This window comes from Oncorhynchus keta, chromosome 20 (assembly GCF_023373465.1).
Source record: "Oncorhynchus keta strain PuntledgeMale-10-30-2019 chromosome 20, Oket_V2, whole genome shotgun sequence".
Classification (NCBI taxonomy): domain Eukaryota; kingdom Metazoa; phylum Chordata; class Actinopteri; order Salmoniformes; family Salmonidae; genus Oncorhynchus; species Oncorhynchus keta.
In genome coordinates, this window is record NC_068440.1 from 31738892 (window position 1) to 31751303 (window position 12412).

General features: G+C 43.3%; 1 protein-coding gene across 1 annotated transcript in view; it reads left to right on the forward strand.

Annotated features, from left to right (window-relative positions):
• Positions 1-1451: 1451 nt before the first annotated feature.
• The window catches only part of LOC118399002 (gamma-aminobutyric acid type B receptor subunit 2-like), a 448447-nt gene continuing 437486 nt past the window's right edge, over positions 1452-12412 (forward strand). Inside the window, exon 1 of the mRNA XM_052472644.1 lies at positions 1452-2555. Coding sequence (XP_052328604.1) covers positions 2244-2555 — 312 coding nt within the window. The 5' untranslated portion in view covers positions 1452-2243. The remainder of the gene's footprint in view (positions 2556-12412) is intronic.

Consider the following 12412-nt stretch of genomic DNA (forward strand, 5'->3'; position numbering starts at 1 on the left):
ACCATGCCCAATGCCAATGTAACAGTATAGCTTCCGTCCCCTCGCCCGACCCAGGCTCGAACCAGGGACCCTCTGCACATAACAACAACAGTCACCCACGAAGCATCGTTACCCATCGCTTCACAAAAGCCACGGCCCTTGCAGAGCAAGGGGAACAACTATTTCAGGTTTCAGAGCAAGTGACATCACCGATTGAAACGCTATTAGCACGCATCACAGCTAACTAGCTAGCCATTTCACATCGGTTACACTCACCCCCATTTTGACCTCCTTCTTTTCCGCAGCAACCAGTGATCCAGGTCAACAGCATCAATGTAACAGTATAGCTTCCGTCCCTCTCCTCGCCCCTGACCGGGCTCGAACCAGGGACTCTCTGCACACATCGACAACAGACACCCACGAAGCATCGTTACCCATCGCGCCACAAAAGCTGCGGCTCTTGCAGGGCAAGGGGAACAACTACTTCAGGTCTCAGAGCGAGTGACATCACCAATTGAGACGCTATTAGCGCCCACCACCGCTAACTAGCTAGCCATTTCACATCGGTTACACCAAGTGTCGGCTGGAGTGATGTAAAGCCTGCCACCATTGGACTCTGGAGCAGTGGGAACGCGTTCTCTGGAGTGATGACTCACGCTTCACCATCTGGCAGTCCGATGGACGTATCTGGGTTTGGATGATGGCAGGAGAACTCTACCAGCCCCAATGTATACTGCCAACTGTAAAGTTTGGTTTTGGTGGAGGAGGAATAATGGTCTGGGGCTGTTTTTCATAGTTCAGGCTCGGCCCTTTAGTTCCAGCGAAGGGAAATATTAAAGATATAGCAAAAAAGGACATTCTAGACGATTCTGTCCTTAGGGGAAGGCCCTTTCCTGTTTCAGCATGACAATGCCCCTGTGCACAAAGCAAGGTCCATACAGAAACAGTTTGTTGAGATTGGTGTGGAAGAACTTGACTGGCCTACACAGCGCCCCGACCTCAACCTAATTAAACACCTTTGGGATTAATTGCAACGCCGACTGCGAGCCAGGCCTAATCACCCAACATCAATGCCAAACCTCACTAATGCACTTGTGGCTGAATTGATACAAGTCCCTGCAGCAATGTTCCAACATCTAGTGGAAAGCTTTCCCAGAAGTGTGGAGGCTGCCGTAGTGGTGTTCAACGACCATGCATGTACTGTATCCGGCTACACTTGACAACCCCTCTTGCATGTTTGAAACCCTGTCTCTCTGCTAAACAGAAAGCCCATTAAATCAACTTTGCCTGTCAGGCGGCTGATGCTTACACAAGAGCTTGCTCCATCCATCCACCCCTCCTCCGAGTCCCCCACCCTCCCTCTTCCTCTCTGTCTTCCTTTTTCCGCATTTCTTTTGCTGCTCCCACTCGTGCGCGCTCTGAGTAGCAGCAGACAGCGCTAAATAAGTGAAGCCTTTTCAGAGGCAATAAGGCAGCCGCAGCAGCAGCATCGTCTGTAGCTAGCACACACACTGACTGTCGCGCGGGCTGTTAGAACGCCGACGCTATCTGGTCTCGCGCACTCTGGACGCGCTGCAATCAAGATTACTTTGAATATTCTCTATTTAGACTCTCCAGAACAATTTCCCTATTCTCTTCGACCTTAATAGGTTATATATTGTAGTGCGCTGGCACGGATGTTCTATTAGGCTACTCTGCCGTCTCTTGATGGTGAAAATACTCGGGAGGTGAATTTGTATCCAACTGTCAACGAGAGTGGATGACTCTGGTCGACCGCTGTCATCTTGAAGTTGTCTTATTTGGGCTTTTTGAGCATCCTATGGACTGTGAATTGTGATGTTCTTGTGCCATTTTCGCGCTGCTTCACCAGGTTGAGAGGATAGTGTTTGAGTTGGAGAGATTTTAACGCGGAAACCTTGTGCATCACGGAGACCAGGAGGAGAGAACGCCAATAACACCTGCAACAGAACGCGTCTTCGTTTCTTCCATATATGGTGCAACACCAAAACTGGAACCTTGGAATAATCCTACAGAAAACCTGTCATCGAGAATAAATCTGTTTTAAATTCGCTGTGATAGGCTACAATCGGGGTTGCTCGCTGCTATTGAACCCCCTACCTAGGCTACAGTTGCTGTTTTACTGTTTGGACCATTTGAATAGGCTACTATATTCTCCTCTCGGCTCGGACGCCCCTGAATTTGCGATGTTTGAGCAGTGAGAGCTGGGTGGGATCTTATTTGGTCGTCCTGCACGCCACAGTAGCATGGCCCCGTCGCGAAGGCACTGCGGATGGGAGATGACGCCTCTGTCGGGATGCCTGCTCCTGTCCATCTTTGCGTTTCAACCTGTGCTAGCCAAGGTCTGCAATGACTATACGAGGCACGGTCAGGACAACAGCTGGTTCTCGGGGGATGATGAGAAGTTGCCCATCATGGTGCTCATGCCGATGAACGAGTCGGCGCTGATGAGCAGCATTAGTCAGGGCATCGAGCCCGCTGTCCAACTGGCCATCCAGCACATACGAGAGTCACAGAATTACAAGTTTTCACTCATCACCAAAATCTACGACACCGAGGTAAACTCATTCACCCACTCTGCCCCATGTCCTTGGTAGCATAGGCTACATGTGCTTTCGCTTTGGGCTTCAGGGATAGATAAAACGTTTCATATCGCTGTGGTTGTTCGCGCGCGCGCGCGTGTGTGTGTCTCTCTCTGTGTGTGTGTGTTAAGTGTGTGTGTTAAAGGGGGTGTAGCCTACACTGCCCGGCAGGCAGCGCTCACAGGCAGCGCTTTAATTTGGAAATGGTTGGTAGGCCTACATCTGCGCATTGTTCCACAACTTGTTTTTATTTTTGTATAATGCCTGGATATTGTCTGATGTTGCATTATTTTACGCCTGCAACGTTAGGTTACTGTTGCATTAACACAGGAGCATACACTATCGGATGTTGTCATTACATTTTGTTGTCTTTAAATGTTGACACATTTTGTCATCCTCAATTCATGAGCAAAAGGGCCGTTTTAGCTTAATTTGCGGGGGTTGGAGTAGGTGCCGCGCACATGCAACAACCTCATGATCAAATAACAATATTCCATAATCTCTGATTCTTTATTGAACCTTTATTTAACTAGGTAAGTCAATTAAGAACAAATTCTTATTTCCAACGATGGCCTACCCCGGCCAAACCTGAACGGGATGATGCGGGACTCCCAATCACGGGGGGTTGTGATACAACCTGGAATCGAACCAGGATCTGTAGTGACGCTTCTAGCACTGAGATGCCGTGGCTTAGACCGCTGTGCCACTCGGTAGACCAATGTCATTTTAAAACTAATCCTAACGTAACCACACTGCTACCCTTACGCCTAACCGTTTTCATTCATTTTTACATGAGGCTATAGCCAATTTGACTTTGTGGCTGTGGTAACTAGCGGAAACCAGTCATTATAGCAGTGATGCAGGATGTAATTGTTGTCACAATTAGGGAAAGGAGGATACCTAGTCAGTTGTACAACTGGATGCCTTCAACTGAAATGTGTCTTCCATATTTAACCCAACCCCTCTTAATTGATCAGGGGCAGAACGACATATTTTTACCTTGTCAGCTCAGTACAGGCAGTGGTGGAAAAAGTACCCAATTGTCATACTTGAGTAAAAGTATAGATACCTTAATAAAAATGACTCAAGCGAAAGTCTCCCAGTAAAATTCTACTTGAGTAAAAGTATTTGGTTTTAAATATACTTTGGTTTGCTTAATATAAAGAATTTGAAATGTTTTATACCATTACTTTTGATACTTGACTGCACCATTTTCCTGTTTTTAAAAAATGTACGCATAGCCAGGGGCATGCTCCAACACTCATTTACAAACTAAGCATGAGTTAAGTGAGTCCACTAGATCAGAGGCAGTAGGGATGACCAGGGATGTTCTCTTGATCAAGTGAATTAGACAATTTTCCTGTCTTGCTAAGCATTCAAAATGTAATGAGTACTTTTGGGTGTCAAGGAAATGTATTGTGTAAAAGGTACATCATTTTCATTAGGAATGTAGTGAAGTAAAAGTAAAAGTTGTCAAAAGTAAAGTACAGATACCCCAAAATATGACTTAAGTAGTATTTTTACCTAAGTACTTTACACCAATGTGTACAGAAGCCTGTCAAGATTGATTTAGCTGATGGTTAAATTTGAAATAAACTGAACAAGGTAGGGTATCACAAAACAGCCTGAACGAGTATCTGTGCGGTAGAGCCTCTCTAACGCCCCAAAAGCTCCTATTCAAACTCCCATTCACCAGCTCTGTATTCTAATGTCAAAATACGTTCGTTGATCTCCAGATATGGAGTTTCGCTGAGCAACTATCTTTATTTACTCCCGTTACGGCCACTATATACTTCCAAGAAAGTTCTAAATACAAATGTACTGTACAAGCAACCGAAAACAAGCCTCTTCAGCACCTCTAATGTATTGAGATGTTTTAATGGGATTTCCACACCACCATTTCTCACATAATTAATATCATACAAATTGTAATTTGTAACATATCTACAAAATAGACGATGGACATCCACAAATTAATACATAACATACGAAAAGTAACATATCATACTAAATGGAGTGTCTCGGATTTAGGTACAGAATAATACAAAATACTCTGAGACCAGGTTGGGTGCATGGGCATGGCATAGCAGTGATTGATTGAGGAGGCGAGAGAGGTGATATCGAGGATATTATATAAACATCACGTTACCTTGTCAACGTAGAAGCAGGTTGAAAGTCAGAGTCCAAAACTGCAGCGCTCACTCAAGCTGATTTAATTGATGAGGTGTGCGGTGAATGGTCTCAGGTATCTTCATTGAGGAAACACGTTTGCAAAACGATCGATGTGACTGATTCCGTTATGAATGATGCAGTTAAAATGACCCAGGAGTTCATTTAAGTTTTCAAGAAACCTCATTACCTGTTTTAACTGATTTGTCAGTCTGTATTCTACAGCTGCCAGCATTTAGCTATTTACTGTACTATTTATTTACTGACTTATAATATATGCCATTTAGCAGACGCTTTTATCCAAAGCGACTTACAGTCATGTGTGCATACATTCTACGTATGGGTGATCCCGGGGATCGAACCCACTAAGTTATAAGACCCATGCCGGTGATAAACGCTATAGTCAGGTTGAAGTGTGGAGGAAGGCTGTCACAGAACACTAAAAATAGGTTGCGTGCTGACTCCCGAATTACACCCTGTTCCCTATGAAGCGCACTGCTTTTTCAAATGCATAAAGGCACAGGTGTTTCCGTGCCTCTGTGAAAAATGTTCAAACAACAGTATAATCTGTCTGACAGCAGCAGGACAGTGATGAGTGGTCACGAATGGCATACAGCATGCACGTCCTGGGATCCACCTCTGCCCATAGGATTAAATATACTACTGACATATCTCCCCTAGTTGAAATATGAGCTGTAAACAAGAGGTCAGTTGATCGGTCAGTTGGATATTACTTCTGGGAATGAATGAATGAATGGATGGCTGATTGATGAGTTTAATGGCCAAAAGTGCCCATTGAGTTCAAATTGTAACGTTTTTGTATTCAGAATGTACTAATCAAGAATATAAGATTTTCATATATTTCTCTGGAAATAATAAGTAATAAATATTGTCATGGAGGAGTGATTTAACAGGCTAATGACTTATTTCCTATGAGTGAAAAAGTACAACAAACAAGACAAGGGAAGCATGTGTATTGGTGTTATCAACAGCTGTCAGGATGAAGATTCTTGCCAAGGACAACCATTTACAAGCAGTTGGAAGCCTTTTCTTTCTCACAAATCCTGCCACCGCATGGTATTCAACAGACTGTTCAAAAGTGCAATTTACTATCGATGGTCTGTCTAGTAATTATATATTTCTTAGAATAAAACACATGGAAAAGAGAAGAACAAGTGAGCAGTAGCACGAGACTGAATACATAGTGTATCTAGTGTAATTGAATGCATGAGAGTATCACTGATTCTATTACTGTCTTTTCTTAATTCTATTCATCATAGATGGACACCTACATTAAATCAAATGTATTTGTCACATACACATGGTTAGCAGATGTTAATGCGAGTGTAGCGAAATGCTTGTGCATCTAGTTCCGACTATGCAGTAATATCTAAAAAGTAATATAACCTAACAATTTCACAACAACTACCATATACACAAAAGTGTAAAGGAATGAATATGAATATGTACATAAAAATATATGAATGAGTGATGCCCGAACGGCATAGGCAAGATGCAGTAGATGGTATAGAATACAGTATATACATATGAGATGAGTAATGTAGGGTATGAAAACATTATATAAAGTGGCATTGTTTAAAGTGGCTAGTGATACATTACATCAAGATGGCAAGATGCAGTAGATGGTATAGAATACAGTATATACAGTATATACATATGAGATGAGTAATGTAGGGTATGAAAACATTATATAAAGTTGCACCTGTTAGGACAGTGGACACAGTTTAATAGTTAATAATTCTTCCAAGAAAATGACTCTGCTGTCCTTGACAGCTTTGAGATGCTAGCTTCATGGTTCTGGTCTGTTTACACTCACCATTTTGTTGAATGGTGAAGGGAAGGGTGTGTTATGGAATACTATACATTACGGGTTCCTGATTATGTCATCTTCTCTGTCTCTCACACACAGATACTTCCATGCATGGGCGTGCATAAACTCAATCTCTCTCATGCACTCTCTCTGTCTCTGTCTCTTTGTCTCTGTGTTTTATGCACGCAGTAGGACTGTATGGTATGGTGTGGTGCTGGGGATGGGTGCTGCTGGGATTAGGGCTGGATATGCTGGGAATAGGGCTGGATGCTGCTGGGAATAGGGCTGGATGCTGCTGGGAATAGGGCTGGATGCTGCTGGGAATAGGGCTGGATGTTGCTGGGAATAGGGCTGGATGCTGCTGGGAATAGGGCTGGATGCTGCTGGGAATAGGGCTGGATGCTGCTGGGAATAGGGCTGGATGCTGCTGGGGATGGATGCTGCTGAGGACAGGGCTGGATGCTGCTGGGAATAGGGCTGGATGCTTCTGGGAATAGGGCTGGATGCTGCTGGGAATAGGGCTGGATGCTTCTGGGAATAGGGCTGGATGTTGCTGGGAATAGGGCTGGATGTTGCTGGGAATAGGGCTGGATGCTTCTGGGAATAGGGCTGGATGTTGCTGGGAATAGGGCTGGATGCTGCTGGGAATAGGGCTGGATGCTTCTGGGAATAGGGCTGGATGTTGCTGGGAATAGGGCTGGATGCTGCTGGGAATAGGCCTGGATGCTGCTGGGAATAGGGCTGGATGCTGCTGGGGAGGGCTGGATGCTGCTGGGGATGGATGCTGCTGAGGACAGGGCTGGATGCTGCTGGGCATAGGGCTGGATGCTGCTGGGAACAAAGCTGGATGCTGCTGGGAATAGGGCTGGATGCTGCTGGGAATAGGGCTGGATGCTTCTGGGAATAGGGCTGGATGCTGCTGGGAATAGGGCTGGATGCTGCTGGGAATAGGGCTGGATGCTGCTGGGAATAGGGCTGGATGCTGCTGGGCATAGGGCTGGATGCTTCCGGGAATAGGACTGGATGCTGCTGGGAATAGGGCTGGATGCTGCTGGGGATGGATGCTGCTGAAGACAGGGCTGGATGCTGCTGGGAATAGGGCTGGATGCTGCTGGGAATAGGGCTGGATGTTTCTGGGAATAGGGCTGGATGCTGCTGAGGATGGATGCTGCTGCGAATAGGGCTGGATGCTGCTGGGAATAGGGCTAGATGCTGCTGGGTATAGGGCTGGATGCTGCTGGGGCTGGATGCTGCTGAGGACAGGGCTGGATGCTGCTGGGAACAAGGCTGGATGCTGCTGGGAATAGGGCTGGATGCTGCTGTGAATAGGGCTGGATGCTGCTGGGGTAGGGCTGGATGCTGCTGGGGCTGGGCTGGATGCTGCTGGGGAGGGGTGGATGCTGCTGGGGCTGGATTCTGCTGGGGATAGGGCTGGATGCTTCTGGGAATAGCGCTGGATGCTGCTGGGGTTAGGGCTGGATGTTGCTGGGGATAGGGCTGGATGCTGCTGGGGATAGGGCTGGATGCTGCTGGGGATAGGGCTGGATGCTGCTGGGGCTGGATATGGCGATCATGTCCAAACTCCCCTAACACCTCTGAGTACAGCTAAGAGGTGCTGTCTGGCCTGTGGTGCAAAGTGTTAGCCGAGAGAATGAGGATGTAGCCAGTGGATTGAGGGTTTTCTGGTCTGAGCTGCTCAGCAGTCTGCAGCACCGCTGTGTGCTGAGCAGCCATCTTCTAGTAGGAACACAGAGGCTTCATATCTGAACCACAATACATCTCTTGTGTTCCAAATGGCACCCTATTCCCTATTTAGTGCACTACGTTTGACCAGGGCACATAGTGCACTACTTTTGACCAGAGCCCTATGTAGAGAATAGGGTGCCATTTGGAATACAAGAGATGTACTGTGGTTCAGACATGGAGCTGCAGAGTCAGACACCATGTTAATGCTGCTAGCTCATTGTCACAGGGACCATCATTAGGGACCCCTGGGTAAAAACTCGCTGTAGGGACAGAGGCAGGTAAAGCTGCTGTCTGCTGTTGTCTGTCTCTATGTGTTCACCATGCATAACTGAGTATCCGTGAACATACTTAAATCTATATGTGTTCACTGTGCATAACTGAGTATCCATGAACATACTTAAATCTATATGTGTTCACTGTGCATAACTGAGTATCCATGAACATACTAAAATCTATATGTGTTCACTGTGCATAACTGAGTATCCATGAACATACTTAAATCTATATGTGTTCACTGTGCATAACTGAGTATCCATGAACATACTAAAATCTATATGTGTTCACTGTGCATAACTGAGTATCCGTGTACATAAATCTATATGTATTCACTGTGCATAACTGAGTATCCGTGTACATAAATCTATATGTATTCACTGTGCATAACTGAGTATCCGTGTACATAAATCTATATGTGTTCACCGTGCATAACTGAGTATCCGTGTACATAAATCTATATGTGTTCACTGTGCATAACTGAGTATCCGTGTACATACTTAAATCTATATGTGTTCACTGTGCATAACTGAGTATCCATGCACATAAATCTATATGTATTCACTGTGCATAACTGAGTATCCATGAACATACTAAAATCTATATGTGTTCACCGTGCATAACTGAGTATCCATCTACATACTTAAATCTATATGTGTTCACTGTGCATAACTGAGTATCCATGAACATACTTAAATCTATATGTGTTCACTGTGCATAACTGAGTATCCATGAACATACTAAAATCTATATGTGTTCACTGTGCATAACTGAGTATCCATGAACATACTTAAATCTATATGTGTTCACTGTGCATAACTGAGTATCCGTGTACATAAATCTATATGTATTCACTGTGCATAACTGAGTATCCGTGTACATAAATCTATATGTGTTCACTGTGCATAACTGAGTATCCGTGTACATAAATCTATATGTATTCACTGTGCATAACTGAGTATCCATGTACATAAATCTATATGTGTTCACTGTGCATAACTGAGTATCCGTGTACATACTTAAATCTATATGTGTTCACTGTGCATAACTGAGTATCCATGCACATAAATCTATATGTATTCACTGTGCATAACTGAGTATCCATGAACATACTAAAATCTATATGTGTTCACCGTGCATAACTGAGTATCCGTCTACATACTTAAATCTATATGTGTTCACTGTACATAACTGAGTATCCATGCACATAAATCTATATGTGTTCACTGTGCATAACTGAGTATCCGTGTACATACTTAAATCTATATGTGTTCACTGTGCATAACTGAGTATCCATGAACATACTCAAATCTATATGTGTTCACCGTGCATAACTGAGTATCCGTCTACATACTTAAATCTATATGTGTTCACTGTACATAACTGAGTATCCATGCACATAAATCTATATGTGTTCACTGTGCATAACTGAGTATCCATGAACATACTTAAATCTATATGTGTTCACTGTGCATAACTGAGTATCCATGAACATACTAAAATCTATATGTGTTCACTGTGCATAACTGAGTATCCGTGTACATAAATCTATATGTATTCACTGTGCATAACTGAGTATCCGTGTACATAAATCTATATGTATTCACTGTGCATAACTGAGTATCCGTGTACATAAATCTATATGTATTCACTGTGCATAACTGAGTATCCGTGTACATAAATCTATATGTATTCACTGTGCATAACCGAGTATCCATGTACATAAATCTATATGTATTCACTGAGCATAACTGAGTATCCGTGTACATAAATCTATATGTATTCACTGTGCATAACCAAGTATCCGTGTACATAAATCTATATTTATTCACTGTGCATAACCGAGTATCCATGCACATAAATCTATATGTATTCACTGTGCATAACCGAGTATCCGTGTACATAAATCTATATGTATTCACTGTGCATAACTGAGTATCCGTGTACATAAATCTATATGTATTCACTGTGCATAACTGAGTATCCGTGTACATAAATCTATATGTGTTCACCGTGCATAACTGAGTATCCGTGTACATAAATCTATATGTATTCACTGTGCATAACTGAGTATCCATGCACATAAATCTATACGTATTCACCGTAATGTAAGCACAACTCAGTCTATGTACATACTTTTGTATACAGTATGTAGTGTATGTGGACACCCCTTCAAATTAGTGGATTAGGCCATGTCCGCCACACCCGTTTCTGACAGATATATAAAATCTAGCACACTGCCATGCAATCTCCATAGACAAACATTGGCGGTAGAATGACCTTACTGAGGAGCTCAGGGACTTTCAATGTTTACAGGTTAGCCAGGATACCTTTTAGGAAAATTGTATTAATATGTGCATCTCGTCTTACAAGGCAAACCCATCCAGCATTGTTTTCACCTGCAGTGAGAATGATCGCTATTGATTTGAAATCTATATCTTCTGGATTGGAACTGCGGGGTGAATGTGTGGTGACTTTCCGGGGGGGGGGGTTAGAGGCTTGGGCTAACAACAGGAGAGGATGAAACAGGAGTGAGACGTCACAGATGGGGGAGACGCACGGAATCTACATCCCTTCATTAGCCCCACTCAGGAGGAATATGGGGAGATGTGGGTCTGGGACCCAAATGGAACCCTATTCCCTACATAGTGCACCACTTTAGAATACAGTTCTGGTCAACAGTAATACATTATGTCAATCGTTATGTAGGGAATAGGGTGACGTTTGGGATGCGACTTGTGATTTTATACGTCTCACTCCTCTCCCTCTTACAGCGATTCAACCCCTTGTGTTTTTATTCATGGGGATGTAAAAGATATTTCATCTTAAATGTCTGAGTGACAAGGCAGCTGGTGTGTGTTGCTGCTCATTAGAAGCTCCCAGTCTTGGATTTAAAAAAAATTAAACTACCGTATCTGGCTTCCGGGTTAAGCGTGCAGGTGTTAAGAAGTATTTGATCCTGCTTGTGTAAACCAGATATTCATGTGTTTATTTTTTGTAAGAAGCCATTTTAGTCATGTGATACCACTGGCCTCATGTACAGTAACATTACTTGTGTTTGAAAGATAATCCACAGTACAGCTATAGACTGGCCCTGTGCTTCTGAGAGGAACGAATGCTGTGTGATGTCACATTTCTACACACTTTGCAGGAGCCCCCATGGTGCAACAGTATGTGGTCTTGATATGTTCGACATATACAGTATATGTGTAAGTATTTATAATAAGTATTTTTGTTTCAATTTCCAGAATATTGGGTTTAATTCAAATTATTTTATTTGTAAAGCACATTTCTTACAGAGGAATGAATTTCAAAGTTCTTAACAAATAAAATAAAAGCTGAGAGATTTCTAAATTATGATAATTAAAATAGTAAAAGAATAATAATTGTTGTAGTGGCACTTCAAACCGCTCTGAGGTATCTAGAAATCTAGGAAACATTTTTATTTTTGCTCTGTCACATTTTGTGGCTGTACTGTAATAGTCACACATTCACACTTTTCTAAAATCATCCTAAGAATCGTATGTCAGAATAATTTGTTAGGCAGGATAGAGAATCTTCGATGGTTCGATTTTGTACAGTTTGCCAGCACATCTAACACTCTCTCTTGTCTGAAACTATTTAAACCTGCAAATTCAAACCAGCTCTCTCCGACGCTCTTCCCGAAGGGGTCTCACATGTACATGCCATATATAATTTAAACATCTCTCGTCCATTAGCCGCTGTAGCCTTGACCCCTGAGAGGTCAACTCTTGTCATGAGAGAGGAAGGTAAGTAGGAAGAGATGCTGGGGAGAAACCGCTGTGAATTGAGG